Source organism: Anabrus simplex, chromosome 3 (assembly GCF_040414725.1).
Source record: "Anabrus simplex isolate iqAnaSimp1 chromosome 3, ASM4041472v1, whole genome shotgun sequence".
Lineage (NCBI taxonomy): Eukaryota > Metazoa > Arthropoda > Insecta > Orthoptera > Tettigoniidae > Anabrus > Anabrus simplex.
In genome coordinates this window covers 514,649,126-514,668,379 of record NC_090267.1, presented here as the reverse complement: position 1 = coordinate 514,668,379, position 19,254 = coordinate 514,649,126, and the positions used below count along the sequence as shown (strand labels likewise).

General features: G+C 38.8%; 1 protein-coding gene across 1 annotated transcript in view; it reads left to right on the top strand.

Annotated features, from left to right (window-relative positions):
* Positions 1–19,254, top strand: part of Liprin-alpha (PTPRF interacting protein alpha) — a 256,453-nt gene that overhangs the window by 105,040 nt on the left and 132,159 nt on the right. Inside the window, exons 9-10 of the mRNA XM_068226883.1 lie at positions 491–616; positions 16,271–16,427. Of these exons, the coding sequence (XP_068082984.1) occupies positions 491–616; positions 16,271–16,427 (283 nt within the window). The remainder of the gene's footprint in view (positions 1–490; positions 617–16,270; positions 16,428–19,254) is intronic.

Sequence of the window (19,254 nt, the reverse complement as noted above, 5' to 3'; positions counted from 1 at the left end):
AACCTGCTGGTTCATATACAACTCCTTCCTTGGCAGTTGAGTTATATTCGTCTTCTTGTGGCTTCTTGGGTACCTCCTTGATTTTTTTACATTTCTAAAATTTTATTCGTGGTCATGCATAAGACATGTGCAAGCTCTCGAGCAGAATGGTTATTCCCCCGTCCCAAGGGGTAAACATTTCAGTTACATGTAAAACCATAAACTAGACATTTTTGAGAACTACAAGAAATTTTCTCTTAAATACTATGAAAAACAAAACTTGAGAATTTTGAATGAAATTTGGTAGGCCTGTAGTGCATTAGGCCACTGTAAGTGACATCACTATCGCAGTTGAGGCTTGCAACTGTGAGGAGTGTAAAAGTTGCTGCGTTGGGTTAATGTACGAGCATCAACATTCAATATTTAATGGAAATTAAATTTTGTGTTTAATTTATTGGAAATTTGAACAGCATCCTGACTGCAAAAGGCGGTTCATTTGGTATGTTCCCAGCTACAAGAAGAGAAAATCCGTGCTATTCAAGAGAAACTGGAGCTGTCGGAGCAGAAGCTTGCCCAGTTTGCCAAACTCCCGGACATGGAGGAGGAGCTGAAGCAGAGGATGGAGGCCCTTACGCAGGTGAGGGTCCAGGTACGCTCCCGTGCTGTCACAACTCATTGTCGTGCCCCCCTCCACAGCATGTGTAGCTCAGACCAAGCGCTTCTTCTAACATTGAATATCTGTTTCTCTCTTGGTTACTCTTCATGCCTCTGATCTTTTCTCTGCAAAATTGAAACATAATATTAAAGAAGTTTGGTTTTTCCATATATGCAATCGGTGTAATAGCAAATTTATCATAACAGTCTGCTGACCTGTGCTATTGAACTTGATCATATAGTCGCAACAAGCGTGGCAACTTGGTGCAACCATCACCTTCTGTGATAAATACACATCTTGATGTGTATTATCTTAAATTGAACAATAAATTAGTCAAAATCTTATTTTTCCTCATCTTACCTCTCAAAGCTTAGGACAGATCAGTGCGATTAAAAATTTCTCGGTGTGTGTGTGTGTGTGTGTGTGTGTAAAGGTCGCGTATTGTAGTTCTAGATAAGCTACTGATGCACATTTTATGCCTCTGTAAAGTTCTCCCCCTCAGTATGCAGGACACAATGACAGTAGAATGAGTGGGGACTGCATGAATACTACTTTTCTGATTGCCTTCGGCTGCCATTGCTCGAGTTGCTAACACATTATAAGATCCTCCTTCTTGGCTCAATTTAAGCTTCAGGAATAAGGAAAGATCTGCCATGCTCATGTCAGGTGAATAAAGCGGGGGTAGTGGAACACATTGTATGTATGTTGGGTATTCAGCCCGAAGGCTGGTTTGATCCTCTGCAGCTCCGCTAACAGCTGTCATAAATAGCCTAGGCGTCACTGAAGAGGCGTACTAGGGAAATGAGGAGTGAGGTAGTTTCCCGTTGCTTTCCTCACTGAACCAGCCGTTGCTATTACATATCAGTCTGCCAACCCCACTGAAATGCATGCACCAACCGACCCTATGAGCGATATTTTCATACCATTCATAACAGGGACTGGCTGCATATGGAATGGTATTACTAGCATCACTCATACCTCAGTCACTTTCATATTGTCAAAGCCAAGGATGAGACTGAGACAGGTCAATGAAAGTAACAAATTTGATATAGCCCATACCAGAAGACATAGTGCACTGTAAAAACACTACATCTCACCAGCAAAGGCATGTGGAACACATTAACTTATTATTTAGCCGAATAATGTATTGCAACCCTTGCATGCGAGTAAAAACTTCATTCATGCAGAGGAAATAGATCATCAAATCCTTTCTGCCATGTCTCAGTTATTTAAAAAATGATCATAGAGCTTCTAAGCAATACACTGAATTCTCTGCTTGGCGTGCAGGGCAGATGACCTTCTTGTTTGCAGAATGAATACTTTCCAGACTGTAGATGATACTTTCAGACATTTTTCTTCAGCCACTGTGACTGAAACAAAACTTTGACCATGGCATCCATATCACCGAAGATGTCTACTATAGATGAAATATCTGGATTGTGCATGTTTTTGCAATTGTATTGCTGTCTGTGGATTTCAGGTTTACAGTATCCTGTATTGGTAATGACTGATACTACAACAGTCTAGCCACGGGTATGGTACATGATCATGATTTTGGTTTTGGAGTAATTTATTTTCAAGCTGTATATTTTACTTTGGGTATCTAATCTCACCATAATAGTCCTCAGTTCTATCCAATCTTTGGCAGTTATCTGGATAGCAAAAGTTGTTTCTTTTTATTTCTCACCAACTGATATTCCTCCATTCCAGTCATCAAAGGCCTCTCTCATGATATAACTTGCTATGAATTTTCCATGACTGTCTATTCATTTGTAGTCATACATGAAATAATAATTGTTTACTGAGGTCTCTGTCTTCTGTATCAAAAATCACAAACTACAGTTCTCAAGCCACCCTCAGTGCACAGGCAGTTATTCATTGTCTTTCTATTTCCGAGAGAATAGGATTGATCCTGGCTGAGGTTGGTAGTATTTGAGGATCTTTAAAAGTGAAAATGAATATTAAAGAACTTCTACAGGACATCCTGGCTTTTCTTAAAGACTTCTGGCAACTGAAGAAATGAACAACTAACATTACTAAGTAATGAACGTAGCTTTTCGTGGCTCATAGTATTAACATAAATGAATAAATGATTACTGGATTAAAGCTGAGCTTTCAGCCAAATTACATTGGCCTTCATCAGGGCAAGTTAAATTCTCCTTCCGACACATGGAACGGAAACTTTAAATGAATTTTTGGAACCCCTAAATTCCAGTTAAATGAATAAATTTCATGGTTTGTCCGTATTGAACCAAGATTACAACTTTTATTATAATTTGGATCCACCTTATTCAATACATAAAAACTGTTGTTTAAATGAAATTACAACATATATTTCAATCAGAACTAGTTTCAACACCCTTTTTGCATCATCATCAGCTGATATAGGTTCTTGGGAAAATTGGCAATCACATAAGTTTATCTACGTCAAATTGAACACAGTTTAAAACCATATTAACAACCTAAAACTGTGTTACAATTATACTGTTTCAAAGTCCGAGACTTGCGAGTCTTAAAACTTAGATTGATGAAAACATATGTAAACGGTTTTGCTCACTAATAAAATAATGTGGATTTAAAAGAACAACAACTTAAAAATAAAATAGTCTTGAAGAAACATTAGCTTAATTTAACACACTTCTTAAAACGTGACATAGAATCGTATTAAAATAATTCAATAAAATCTTCAGAGTCGCTTTAATGGAGCAATCCTAGTGAGGTGGAAACGAGCAATCGGTCCTTTAAGATGTTAGCAAGTACAACGTTCCCAGTTCAATGCGGACCTGAAATAATAGGAATCTAATAAACTATTGCTTAACTGAAGAGGCAAAATATAAAATTACATCTTATAACGTAAACGTAATTTCATCTAAACAATAGTTTTTATGTATTGAATAAGGTGGATCCAAATTATAATAAAAGTTGTAACCTAAATTCCATTAACAGTAAGATCAAATTCACGATGGAAGTAGAAAATGAAGGTAAATTACCTTTCCTTGATGTGCTAGTATACAAGAAGAATGATGGTACACTAGGCCATGCAATGTACAGGAAACCTACACATTCTGAAAGATACCTTCATAAGTCCTCACATCACCATCCGTGCCAAAGAACAACTCTCGTTCGAACGTTATTTTTAGGGTGAATAACGTTGCAGACGCTGATAACCACTCAAGTGCATTAAGAGAACTGACAACATCCATGAAGAAAAACGGCTATACGTCAGGAGACATAGCATGAGCTGTGAAGATCAAGGGGCCTAACAGGGATAGCACCAACCAGGACTACAGTAAAAAGAAGAAAGTATTCCTTCCTTTCATGGCAGGTATAACTGACAGAATAGGGCCCGTTCTATAGGAAGCACAATATAATTCCAGTTTTCACCACAGACCGGAAGCTCAAATCCCTGTTTCAACCATTCAAAGAAAAACCACATCTTGAAACACCGGGTGTGTATGAAGTTCCATGTGGTTATGGTTGGTCAGATATTGGTATGACGAAAAGGCTTGTCGGTACTAGAGTGAAAGAACACATCAGGTCGGTAAAGAATGTCGCTCTTTCATCCTCCATGGAGAATGCCATAAGCCAGTCTGCCATAGCAGAACATTTCTACAGTACAGACCATGAAATCCTCTTTGTCCAGGCAAAGGTCATCGCGCCTGTAAAAGACTTCTATGCTCGACTGGTAAGAGAAGCCATAGAGATAGAGCTGCGCCCAAATAACATCAACAGGGAAGACGGCTTCAAGTTATCAAATACATGGAGACCTGTACTGCAGAAATACATGCATAACACCATCATGGAACAGCAGGACGTGCTCACGAAACCGTTGACAGAGGGCGGTGAATTACAGCACGAAGATCCTTGAGACCTATTAGTGGGGTAGGCCGTGGATGGTACAGCCATGACTTCCACGTTTCTTTGAATTTCTTTGCTCACTGTCGGAAGCAAAATTTAACTTGCCCTGGTGAAGGCCAATGCAATTTGGCTGAAAGCTCGGCTTCATTAAATAAACATAGTGGCTTTAATCCAGTAATCATTTATTTATTTACGTTAACTAACATTGTTACTAATATTGTACATTTCCTGCTGCTCCATGTCCTTGTCATTGTATTGCCGTCTGTGGATTTCAGGTTTACAGTCTCCTGTATTGGTAATGACTGATACTAGGTATTCAGAATGATTGATATCATGTCTAGCCACTTTACAATATCAGGGTATGGTTCTGAGGTTTGCAGAAAAGAATCAATTGTAGAACCCTATATGTTTGTGAACTGTAGCTCCTTTTTTTTTGTAAGGTTTGAGATTTTGTGGCCAGTAGCCCTTTATATTTTGGAAACAAGTGGTTTTAGGGCTTTTCCTTATCCCAGTGTCGGTCATCTCTGAAATATCCATGGATTTATACTTCAGCTCATGTCAAATGCTGCAAGCCTTGATATCACTTGAGTGTGGAAACACACATCAGAGGAAAACATGCTTACGGACATAGCACTCGTGTCCAATGAAGTCTTTAGCCGTATAAAACAAGAGCGCTAACATCTCTATAACTGATCCAATAGATATTTGAGGCTGTTTCTTATTTTATTCACTCATTCTTCACTTGTGTTCATGTAAGTTATTTTTTATTTCTCATTGAATGTACTCTCTTGTTATTTGGCTCTCTGTAGTAAAACCTAAGGGTAACATAATAAGACCAGCTTAATTTAGTCAGATTTTACTGTGTTTCTATAATTGTTTTCTTATTTTAGAGTATGCTACTAAAATCCTTTAAAAAAAAAAAGTCCTCTGCATTATGTACCTCTAAATAAAATGTTCTGTATTAACCTCTCTCATAGCATGAGTAGCTAGGTATGCATCCACTCTAAATTTCTGCCCCAATGAAATATCATTGTTATTGGTCTGAATTTGTTCCTTTTAATATATATAAATTAAATTTGCCTGCTGATGTTTTTTGTGCATTTCAGTGTTTTAATCCATCTTCTCTCTTCTATGTAGTAAAAAGTACCAAAGCATATAAAAAAACAGAAAATTATTGTCTTTTTAAAGTTTTGAACTGTAAATTTACTGAAGTCTAGAAAAGTACTGAACATTTTGTGGTGTACAGTATCTTTAGTCAGTCACCTTAGGTATGTCATCTTTAACTTTAAGTGTGATGCTACGATGCTGGAAAATTATTCTTTACAACCAGTTATGATTCATAGATGAAATGAATGATTTGTTTATGTTGGAAAGATTAAGGAGAGGTGGTCTCCTTCATCTAACTAGCTTTAGACTACTTCCATCAAGTTATCTATCTGTGTACATATATCAAAATATCTGATAATGAAGGTATCATCTAATGCAGTTGGACACCATGAATGATTTCGACCTCACGAGTTCACACAGCATGAAACAACAAATGCAATCTCACTGACTATGGGTTTTCAAAGGTACGGTAGTCTACCTTGTAGCATAAGAATATGTTTTAAATGAACGATGTTGTTGTCTTTTGTGCCGTGTTGATTTTCTGTGATACTGTATTTTGTAAAAACTATAGAGTCTAGTATGTGTCAAAGGCTGCAGCCATCTTGTTGATTAATTTTTAGCATTGATGATACATTATTCTGCGTACTGGATTTAAAAGAGAAACGATGATTACATGTGAAAGTGTCACCATCTGGTGGAACTCAAACCAGTTACAAATACAGCCATTACCATCGTTGCATCTACTCCTACATAGAGTCACCGTTTGTTTCAGGTTAGGTTGTCAGTATTTTGATTAGTTTGTTTTTTCTTGGATTACCTCATTTTATGTTCATAACCGTATCATCACTCAAGCACTAAAATTATAGAGAGATCTGAATACAACTACAACCATTCTAAATCGGTTAGTGGTGCTGTGTGTTTCATAAAGCTACAAGTCTACAAGTTACAAGTAATTTTTCATACAAGTTGTTGGAATAAATTAATTCTTGTTTCATAAAAGCACTTGTAGGTACAAGTGAATTTATATACAAGACTTGTCAACAAGTCAAAATTCATGTTGTGTTTCATAAAGATACTTGTATGGAGGGCAATATCGTGCAGTAGGTGATGTGCATGATGTATCAAAATGTAGTGTGTGCAGAGCAGTTGTGAATGCAGTGAATATTATCAAGTTTCCCACAGTTGTTCACTGACCAGAGGAAGTTGGCCATATAGTTCGAGAGTTCCACGCTATTGCTCGTATGCCTCAAGTATGTGCATGTATTGATGGAACACTAATAAACATTGATGCTCCTGCCGTAGGACATGAGAACGACTTTATTGATAGACATGGGAACCATTCTATAAATTGCATGGTAGTGTGTAGACCAAATGTTAATTTTTACTACGCAAGTGATATCTGGCCTGGAAGTGATCGGGTGGGCCAGGGCAACAGTCTGACATCCTGTGACAACAAGAAGGCACATGTTTGTACAGCAACATGTGGTCACGCATTGTCCTGCTGAAATATGCTGCCTGGGGTGTAATGCAGAAAGGGTATGGCTACGGGTAGCTGGATGTCATTCACGTAGTTCAAACTGGTCACTGTGCCCTGGACATGCACCAACTGTGATTTGTGGTTGTACCCAATAGCACACCACACCATAAGGCCTTGAGTTGGTGCTGTATCTCTTGTGCGAATGCAGTCAGTGTGATACCTCTCCCCCTGTCTGCAGCCAACCAAAATGCGGTCAACATTTTCAATCAAATAGAACCTGGATTTGTCCAAAAAGACTATTTGCTGCCATTCCTGTCCCCAGTGACGTCGTTCCAAACACCATTGCAGTCTAGCATGTATGTGCACATTATTCAAAGATAGGTGGAGAAGTGGACGACAAGTCGGTAACCCAGACCGTAATAAACGGCGACGGATTGTCACTTCTGATAGTGTACGATGTGTTGCACCGTTCCACTGTTGCGTCAGAGCCGAGGGGGATGCAGATCTCTCCTGCAATGCCATTCGGATAAGGTGTCAGTCTTCTCAGGTGGTGGTGTGGGTGGTTGCGACCAGACCCATCTCATTACAAACCATTAATCTCAGACCCATCTCATCGTGTTCTACGGCCTTCTGTGAACCATTCTGTACATACCTGTTGCACTGCCGATGAACTTCGTCCCACACGAGCAGCAATTTCACGTTCTCTCATGCCAATAATGCGCCCTCTTTCAAACTCGCTAATTTGACGGTGCGGTTCTTGCATGTGTTTGTAAGACATTCTGCACGTCTGCTCAAGTCACACTGATTTATTACCTTTGGTTTATAACGACAATGAGAGCCGCAGGCACATTTTACCAGTTGGTAGTGGTGCACAGAGATATCGATGTGGACCTTGAACCTGAGGGCTGACATGGTTCAAATGCTAATCAATTGGACCTTGAACCTGAGGGCTGACATGGTTCAAATGCTAATCAATTCTTCAGGGCATACTAATGCACATGTCCTGTGAATATGAACTTCCTATCTCTAGTCTTTCAAGGTGTTCTGGTTTTTATGAAAATAAGTGTACGTAAAATGTTTAGTGTATGGGATAAGAACCAGATATAAGGCGATGTTATGAATATTCCTCCACTATCTAACTTTATCTTCTTTCGTGAGTGAAGCAGAGAAAGCTCAAAGCAAAATTTCCTTCGCATCCCTGATTTTATGGAGGATTAAAATTTTGTTTGCAATATGTTGCTGTTTAGAATTTCATGTTTGACTCCACTTGGCTATCTCACAGAAATCATCTGACTTGTAAGACTTATAGTGGAATGTACCAACATTACAATTGTAGAAATTTTGTTTATGAAGCAAAAATTTCCTACAAGTGAAGGAATATCCGCTTGTAGACTTGTAGCTTTATGAAACAGGCTCTTAATTAACTTCATCATATAAATTTGATGGTAAAACTCTTACAGTCTGATATAGAATTACATTGTCCTATGTAAATCAACATTCAGTTGTGGTTTCAATTGACTCATAAGGGGAGAGGAGTGTTTTTGTTTGCTGACTACCCAAAAGTAGACTCCTGGATATCTCGCAAGTCACCTTTATTTTCTAAATGCGATGAAAATTATGTGCAACCTGACCGCAGCAAGATCGGTTCCCAGCAGATCTTTCAACTCAACCCATTAGCGCTAAAACAGTTGCAATGAAATCGAAACGCTTGGACATGTGCTGGGTTCTGCAGGAGCACTGAACTACTGCATAAAAATCGTCACCATGGAGTGAGGACATCAATTGCTCATGAATGGGAGGTGCACGAAGAAGTTCACTGCATCTCTACCGATGATTCAGCAACAAGAGTGGATGTTGTAGCCATCAGTAAAAAAGATAATAAGGCAATGCGTTAGAACGTTCCATCGGTTCGAAGGGGACCTGCAACAGTCTTTGCGTGTTAATCTCTGAATGCAAGCTATTTGTACTTGGTGTCAGCCAAGGGATTTTCCAACCCAGCCTGCATCATTCTGTTCATAACTGGGATTGTCAGTGATAAGGTAGAGTTAATGTAGTTCAGAACTTGACAAGGTACATGCACTAATTTCTGAGCTAGGAATATTGTAGCATTTCAGTTGCCCAGTGAACGTAACAGATCTCGAGACATTTCATTAGAAGAATCAAATTAAAGATGCATATAAAGTGGATGTTCTTTGCTGTTCAAATGTTTGATTCATTTTTACAACCTTGTTTCAGTAGGCACCTCTCTTAACGGACATTTTTGCGCAGAATCGGTGGTATGCACAGAAGAGAGGTTCGACTGTATGAAAAATAAGTGAAGAACAAAAGATACTTGCAAGGTGTCCTTATTGCAAGAAACAAGCCCGTATTGTCACTTAAACAAGCGTTGTGAAACGTTTTAGTAAAAGTTCCATCTTTACAATATTTTATCCTTATTCATAACAACATGGGACATGTTTCATCCATTTTTGGACATCGTCAGCCATAATTAAAAAAACAAAGATACATTAAAGGATACATTGAAGTACTTAAAAAGAACAACACTGGGTGATTCTGCTAATGAACCTGTTGAAATGCCAGTTGAAGGGCATTAGCTGTTTTCATTATGCTAATCATGTGAATTAAATTAAAATATGTCAAATTGGGTGCAGAATTAGTTTCTGAAACATGCAGTTGGAAAGTTTGGAGACTAAAAGCACACTGATGATGTTTTGAATTTTGCAAGTGTTGATGTGTTGATCTTGCAAAAATCAAGTTCCTTCTTAGTTGAAGGCTGATACTGTTACATATTGCGAGCTGTAGGAGGATCTCTTTTAAAAAGTGTAGAAACCGAGTGCCAGGCTTATCACCACAGATCTAAAAAGAGAAACGCTGGTTGAGAAAAAGAAAACTCACGTGAATTGTAGGTCGTGATGAAAGGAGAACCGGTGTTAAAATGAGGAAGGACAGATTGTGGGGTGGGATTGTTCACTAGGGAAACCATAGCATGTGATATGCACGACTGGCAAAAAAAGTAGATCATTTCAAAAAACTTTTAAAACGTTGGCTTCAATACGTTGTATTGATTGTGCCCTGTGCACATTACTCTTCTCATCAAAGGCCAGTGTTAAGTTTCTTTTACAATATCTTACAATGTTTAGATGTTTACACCCCAGCATAAGTGGGTAGGGTCTGACACATCCCACTCTGACGAGTCTAGTGTCAGACCTAAGACGAAACGCTGGTTAATAGAGCAAACGCCTGAAAAGCCATACATCTAATTTTTGATCTGATTTTTGATATGCTCTATTGGTGGAAAAATATCTAATTCCCTCCATGGGAATTTAGAATTACCATCTTACAATGTTTTTCAAAAAGTTGCAAACTTTCACTGAATTTCAATGAATAGAATAAAAGGAACACTGTTTTACCTTGCAACTGAATGTTCTTTTGCTGTCACTGACCACTTTCCTCACACTAGTAATGCGTGTTTCCACACCTGACGATCATGGCGGACTCCATGTGGTGTGGCATGTCGCACACATTTCCTGGGGATATGCGTCCACTCTCATTCAGGGTGTCAAAATTTCAAGTCGGACATTTTGCCAAAGCAAATACCATTGGTGCTCAGAGGGATTGGGTCTAGTCTGTGTGCTGGCATCATCCAACACGCAACGGGCAGGTCTTGTTGTGCATCATTCTTAAGTTTTCAATGACATGTGAAGCATGGACCTCCTCAATATATTGTTTTGAATTTAGAGCACATCCATCAGTGATGACGGCTTCCATGGCATACTGGTCTTTGGTCCAAGGGGACGTGGGTTCAATTCCTGGATGGGTCCATTGATTAATTGGCTGAGTGTTTGAATCGTCTTCAGCATTAGAATTCATCTCATGTTGGGCCCCATTCTCAATTACGCTCAGATCGCCTGTGCAGAGGTCATCTTTTACACGACCAACATGTCTATTATGGTCTACACCAATGAAGACAATATTTATGGTTTCTGGTTTCGAAGGACGAAGAATACGTTTTGACCTGGCTGGCATATTTCCTCAAAAAATCGATCAGAGTTCAAGGTCAGCCCTATTTTCTTATATATACACACTCTATTCAGTAAGTATTTTTTATAAATTTCCAGAGTAAATTTGAGTATGTAGTTGGATTTTGGATTATAAGACTGTCTTTTATTTTTATTTTATAGTGTAGTGAAGACAAAGGGTAACGTACCAATAAGAGATTGTTCGTGAGAAGGTGTTGTTCAGTGGAAGGAGCAGCAACAATTTATTGCAGACAAAAACTTTGACTTGAAGGATTTTATTAGTATTTTAAGTGAAAGATACATTTATTTCATGATAATTTGATTTATCTGTAGTTTTAAATGTTTATGTTACTGGACAATAGAATTTTATGTAGGAGATTCTAAGTTTGGAGTTTATTTGATTGATACACCTAATATTTTAATTTTGAATTGTTTAGTACAAAAGTTTTAATATGTTATACAGAGAACGTGTCTTATAATAACAGCTTGATTGTAGTTAAATATGAGGTGATGACAGGTTAAGTCCAAGAAGTGTTTGGTATTTTTTTGGGCCGCTGAAGAAGAGAATGTGTCAAGTTCTCTAAACATGTATGGCATTTAGTGATTGAAATAAATAAAAAGTAAAAAAACTTTTAATAGTATTGACCAGGCTGATTTAGATCTATGACAGTGTTTTTCAGTGGTGAATAGATTAAAGTCAGTACTGACTAAAACAAATGAAACCACAATAAATTCAGCTAATGTGTTGCTCATCAAGAACATTTTATTCCTACTACAAGGATTTCTTGAGGCCACCCGTAATGTGGGAACAGCTGCCCCTAACAATGAGCACAGGCGCTGTCTGGTGATTTTCAGTGTCATATCCCCAACTGAGGAGCTCCTCTGCCTAAAGCCATCAATTCCTTCGAGGTGTTGGGTTTTTCTGCCCCACCCAGTACTTAAAACTTATAAGTAGGGATCGGAAGTTCATGCCCTAAAAACTGTATAAATATGTATGCACTTATGCCCTAGAAAATATCTAAATATGCTTAAATCAGTTTGAGCTTATTTCCATTAAATAAAATTATCATCTGTAACTTACGTCGTTATTCCATGGATTGGTGAATTCTTCACTATTATACTAGGAAGTGACGGATGCTTTCCATGGTCAGTCTTCATCTATTGTCCCTCAGCAAAGCTTTGTATCACGGAAAAACCCTGTTGGATATCACACGAAGTGACAGAGGCATTCACAAATGATGCTAACTGTTCTGTAGTTAATGATTGTGGGTGCTTTGCCTTCTAGAACATCTACAATATGAAGCAGTACATTATACCCAGAATTTTTGGAGAGAATGTTTGTTACTTTCTGTTACAACCCCTGGAAATGTTACTAAAGTGGACATGGTTTTGTCATAATTTGAAAATGACTAGTGTAAAGGGAATCCCACTTGCTTCCAATGATGTAATAGCTTTAAGAATACAATGAAAATGAGCTGTTTGGTTACTTTCCAATACTTTGCTTGACAATGTTTGCCGAGTCTAGGATCTAAAGCTTTTAGAGCTTTTCTAAGTTTCGGTAAATTTTGAGTATAATAGAGCGCAGACTCAAGCCATGATCCCCAGCGCATAAAAATAGGTTGTGGTGGTAAAGGAGTATCAGTAGTTACTGTTCTGAATTTCTGAACCTATGTTTTTTTTTTTTTTTTTTTAACAGACGACACTAACTTGTTCCCTAATGGATAGAATGAACAAACAGAACATCTGTTTACAGTAGAAGTCTGTTATAATGATAGTTTTTGTCTGTCCCTTCAAAATTCCTGTATTAAACTGTGTATTATCCTTCGGTTACAGCGAGAACCCTATCACTGACGCATGCGTTATTGCGAGCGATTAAGCATACACGATTTTTTCTGTTACTGACATTTATGCACCCAGAGATTATATTGGATGCAATCGATCATCTTCTGTATAATTTCCTCGCTATGTCCACTAGTGAGCTCTCTCGTCGACATTCGAAGGAGATGTTGGAGTTGATTAGGAATACACGTCGACTGATGTTCCATAAAGAAAATTAGAAATGAAAGAGAACACGTTATCATAACAAATACGTAAATAAAGTGGTCTATAGCAGTTGTCAACTCATTAGAAGCAAAGGCTAAGTAAACGATCGCTTAATATTAATACTCTACACTGAAATTACTTACACATTGGAATCTTTCTTGCAGCATCAAATACATATAACTTCTCACTGTTGTATTCCTCAGCCCTCGAAGAATGTTGTGACTTTAGTTTTTGACATTTTTATACTTAAATGCTGGACGTTTGCCAGTAGCAAACTCTCACTGCCTAAGAGCATAATGTGCACTGCTGTATCTACAACCGATCTTGCTACGACCACAACGCCATTTGCTGTAATCGATAACAGATGCCGATTTTTATTGTTTACCTTATTATTCATATGTTACCTTAGAGACCGCGGAACTGAATACACGTACTTCAGATACATAGTGCTCATCGCTTTGTGTGCATTTGTGCAGAGTATATACTGCCTATCAAGCAGCTGAGAAGGAAACTACAATAGTCAAGTTCTCAGAAGCATTTCAACGTTTATCGGAGAGCTTTTCCAGTACTGTTTTGCATTTTTCGTACCGAGTGGGGTATATTTTGTGATTATTTGTACAATTCATGCAATAATTCAGATTTCATGATATTTCAAGAGTTCATTTTGCTACAAGGTCATATATAGGCAAGAAAGAAGATATGAAAAACACTTGTGCTTATTGCTATTACCAAAATATACAGCTCCTATTTATTACGTTACATTGCATAGTCTAATTTAAACTTGATCTTTCTCCACACACAAGGGTGGTCACCATCATGGAGTCGCTTCACAAATCAAGTTTGCTGTTTTGTGGATGTCAAAACCCTATCAGAGATTCCATGTCCAGGATAATCTTCCCTTCTATCTCGTCTTCTCTGATCGATTGTCTACACTCACCATCTGGCTGCCTGTCTTAAGTCACATACCGGCCCCAAATCCTCAAAGAAATAAAGCATTGATTAGTGAATACAGTGCAGTCTGATATTCCTGACATCCTCCTCTCACACTTGGACAATGGCTTCAAAATGCTCCAGAAACATGTCAGCTGTTACCTTGCATCTCTGACACGGTCCCTGGGTTTAAACCAAGTCGCAGTACTCAAACGGTTGAGAACAGGGCATGGGAGATGTGGAGACTCGCTCTTCAATTGGAGAGTTCAATCCTGACCCGCATGTGACTGCGGTGCACGACGACTGATCGTTCAACATATTAGGAAAGACTGCAGAAATAAAGCTTACAGAGGAGAGTGTGAGGAATTGCTAATGGCAACCCTGAATTCAATCAGATACATTCAAGAACTAGATGTTTGTTTATAATAATCATGTTTCTCAGAATGTATCCAAAAGGCCATATGCTAAATGCTAAATAAATAGATAAATAAATAAATAGATGATCAGTTGTATCAAAATATCTTATTTATTTCTGAAGATGGGACCAACGGAAAGTCACTTTGTTGGTGACATAGTCCACCCATGGGATTTTGAACATTCTACTATACATTGACATTTCAAAGTCCTGATGTGGTTCATCCGTGGTGTAGGGGTAGCGTGCCTGCCTCTTACCCGGAGGCCCCGGGTTTGATTCCCGGCCAGGTCAGGGATTTTTACCTGGACCTGAGGGCTGGTTCGTGGACTACTCAGCCTATGTGTTTAGAATTGAGGAGCTATCTGACGGTGAGATAGTGGCCCCAGTCTGTAAAGCCAAAAATAATGGCTGAGAGGATTTGTCATGCTGACCACACAACACCCTATAATCTGCAGGCCTTGAGGCTGAGCAGCGGTCGCTTGGTAGGCCAAGTCCCTTCATGAGCTGTAGTGCCATGAGGTTTGATTGTTTGTTTTGGATGTGGTTCATCCAGTTTGTGCCTTTCATCTGAAAAACAAAGTAGCATATCAAAATCTGAAAGTCATGTAGTCAGGTTTCAAGCTAAAGTTCTGTGAGACTCCAAAGTATCTGGGAGTAAAGCTTAACAGATCTCTCACTTTCAAGAAACACTGTATGAACTGTAAATAGAAAGTCTCCACCTGGAATAATCTGTCACACAAACTGGCTGGGTCGAAGTGGGGTGGTCGACCATAAACTATCCGCACATTAAGCACTCCGTTGCAGAATGTGCAAGTCCCGTTTGGTACTTGTCATCTCATGCCAATCAGGTGTATGTGGCCTTTAATGAGACCTGTCGGCTGATGACAGGCTGTTGACAAGTTCTGTCAGCTTTCAGGAATTGCACCACCACACACGTTCAAAGGGAAGTGGCTGCTAACAAGGAGAGAACACGAGTTGAACAAGAAAGGTCTCATCCACTACATGGTCATATATCTTCAGCTCATAGACCGAAGTCCAGGAACAGTTTTCTACAAAAATTTCAAGAACTAATCGGATCAGCCAAAATATGCAAGTTACAGCTCTGAAACAACATTACTGGACAGATGTGTGTACCACCTGGCTACAAAGAGACCTGGACAATGTGGAAATCCTTAAATAGGTTGAGATCAGGTGGTGACCTTACCGAGATGGGGTTACATCGATCCTAACAAGATCAAGTGTGAATGCAGGGAAGACCATACTTCAAAGCACATATTTCAATGTCCGCTGTACAGAAGATGAACTCCTTCAAGGCACACAAAATGCACTTGATGTCGAAATGTGTGTAATGTGATTGGGTGTAATTGTAACTGTATATTCTAGTTGTTTCAGACACAAGAATCACATTGTTACATTTGTACTTGCACATTATGAATTGTAATATAAAATGTGTAATCTCCTTTCACAAATATATTTGATAAGTTAGTGACATTTTTTATTAATTTTGCTACTGCTAAAGTCAAATAAATAAATTGACATTTTTATTAATTTCAACAGTTTTAATTCTATAGCCAGCGTGTATAATCATTGACATCATTCACCAAAAGCTTTTCGCAGAAATGGATGACTATTTACTGGACGAGTCCTTTGTACTTTCTAGACTTCAGTTTCCTTGTCCCCATCAAAATTTAGCCTTTTAAACCTTAAAGCCACCTCTGTCAATCAAACTTAGTTGGAAGTGCTCTTGTGTGAACACTGTAATGTGGTCTGGCACGGTTGGTTCACAGGCCCAAGAACGACACGGGTCAGCCGAGGACCGTATTCAGAGGTTAGAGGCACAGCTTGAAGAGAAAAATGCAGAACTGGTGCGGCTCAATCAGAGGTTAAAGATGAATGAAGAGCATAATCAGCGGTTATCCAGTACAGTGGACAAATTGCTCTCAGGTAAGAGTTTTGCTGACTTGATTTATCTCTTCATCCTTTACATTTAATGTGTTTATAATAATCATGTGGTTTAGTATTTAACTTGTATGAGTTTCTAATCAACCTTCAAATTCCATGAGCTGAACTGAACATTCTCTCAGCCAAACCAACAAACACCCATACAGCAGGGAACTCCTCCTATAAGTATTCATTTGACTTCATTTGATCTTCAAATATTTTATGTCATTTTTATACATCATTACTTCAACACTTTGCGAGCCTAACGTCTGTCTTGAATTACAGAGAAGTTCCTGTTTTCCAGTAACTTTTAAAAATTATGCTTTACCTGATTGTTAAAGGAATTATTTTACTTGTATGTCACCTCATCTAGATTTATTTATTCAAAGCACACTTGTTTTAATAACATTTGCATAATTTTTTTATGTGCTTCTTCAACTTCACTCTACATGGGCCTGTTTTAGTGATTGATTTCAACTATTTTTAAACCAAATATTCCATAAATTTGATCTGACCAATTGACTAACAGAGTTCTTTAGTGTTTTACCATTACGTGCATGCTTATTTTATTTTTTGGCCAATTTTACTGTATGTCTTTAAACTTTAGATTTCTTGTTAACTGATCTTCAACAGCTGAGGATGTCCCTCGCATAGGGACGAAACGTACTGTAAATGAGAATGATTTTGTAATTTTTTTTTTTTTTTGGAAATATTGATATTGTTGAAAAGGTGGACACCTTCTCTTCTAATTAACATCAGTTATATGTATGATTGCGAGAAGAGTGAATTGGAATGCATGATGTGCAAATAAATTCTCTGATTTCCCAGATTAGAAATTAACCCAGTGAAGAGCTATGGATGAGGAATTGGGTGAGTTTTATGGACTCCATAAGATAAACACAGTTTGTTACGAACTGCATGTTATCAGGATGTCCGAAATGTTTTTTGTTTTTTGTAAGTGAAACAGACTGTTACGAATAAAACACTGTGTGTTTATCGATCTAATTTAATTCAGGATGACATCCCATAACACATGCAATTATATTTGGGGATGAGTGACAATAGTTCCCTAATTAGTGGCTATTTACAAAGTCTCTGTCCTCCACACAAAAGATAGTCCAGCTCACCAGAATTACCTGAGGCGGGCAAGAATCCTGATTGACAGGCCTGACTTTCACTTCGCATACCCAATCCTTTTACACAAATGAGTGGCTCAGATGATTGAAGCACTGGACTTCCGACCCCAACTTGGCAGGTTTGATCCTGGCTCAGTCAGGTGGTATTTGAAGCTGCTTAAATACGTCAGCCTCTTATCGGTAGATTGAATGATATGTAAAAGAACTCCTGCAGGTCTAAATTCCGGCACCTTGGTGCCTCGAAAAACTGTAAAAGTAGTTAGTGGGACGTAAAAACCAATAACATTAATTATTACAACTGCATACAGACAGGTTCAAACACGCAATCTAATGACAGTCACGACGCTTGAGGACTGTTCCTTGGCTCGACTTCAGTAGAGTTTGGTATCTCACACGAACTACCCAAATGGCGGTCACAAACCAGCAACAACTCAACAGTGCTAATGAGCACTACAGTGATTGATTGTTTGTGGCAAGCCTGTTTTATATTTCTGGTGATGAAGTCATTGTGCGGTTGGAATGAGAACGTTCTGGTTACACCTTCCAGAAGGTGCACAGGGAAATCAGACAAAGACAACAATGGAATGGCAAGGCTCTCCTTAAGCCCTCCAGCTGGGAGCTGTCAGCTGACTCACTAGTTCCTTTCAGGAAATACGAAAGGAGGTCTGGCACGTAACACTTGTATACCTGTCACACACACTCCTATACTTTTCTTAATACCAATATAATGGTCCGTTATTGGACATTATAAATTTTCCAGCTAACTCATTCTTGGTTGCCTGCGTTTCGCCCTCGTGTGCTAAGTTAGGCTCGTCAGTTGGGACTTGGCACACCACCCAAGACGCAAGGCTAGTGCATACCGTGGAGGCCACTGCATAGGCTACTTGAAGCCACCAGCAGTGCCAGTACCTCTCAGTAATAACTATTATTTTTAACACATACATATCATCTCTAAGTATAGACGGGGCTGATGACCTTCGATGTTAGGCCCCTTAAAACAACAAGCATCATCATAAGTATAGACGAGAAGTAGAAATACTTTTAAATATCTGTTGTGACTCAGTTAATTTATAACTGTTAGATTATTCAGTTTGACAAAACTAATTTTGAATAAATAAAATTATAAACTATGTGAAAAAGGTAGGTAAGGGTTATTCTGCCCGAAGGCAGGTCCAAACCTCCGCAGAGGTGTCCCTGAGCCGGAGTTTACGCGCGGTAGGGTGGCCAGTTCCTTTCCGCTCCTCCATTCCCTTACCCCCCACCAACAGCGCGTGGCAACCCACTCAATTCCTGACCATGCCCAATGTTGCTTAACTTTGGAGATCTCACGGGACCCGGTGTTTCAACACGGCTACGGCCGTTGGCTATGTGAAAAAGAAACTTGTTTATTCTTCAGTTGTAATTCTTTTACCATATGTTCACTTAGACCCTAGCGACTTCAAGAAGCTGTTGAATGGGTGAAATCTTTTCAGTCCTGCTAAATCCTCATTCTGCCCAACTGCGGGACATTATTCTGTAATTGACTAGCTGAGACTCAGTGCAGGGCAAGTCTTCAGCCCAGAGGGCATTTGGATCCTCAGATAGCACAACCAAAGGTTACAGGGAAACCACTAAAATCAATGGTGGCACTGTAATGAGCTGAAGGAGTGAGGTAGTTTTCATTTGCTTTCCTTGCAGGGTCAGTGGGCTATTAG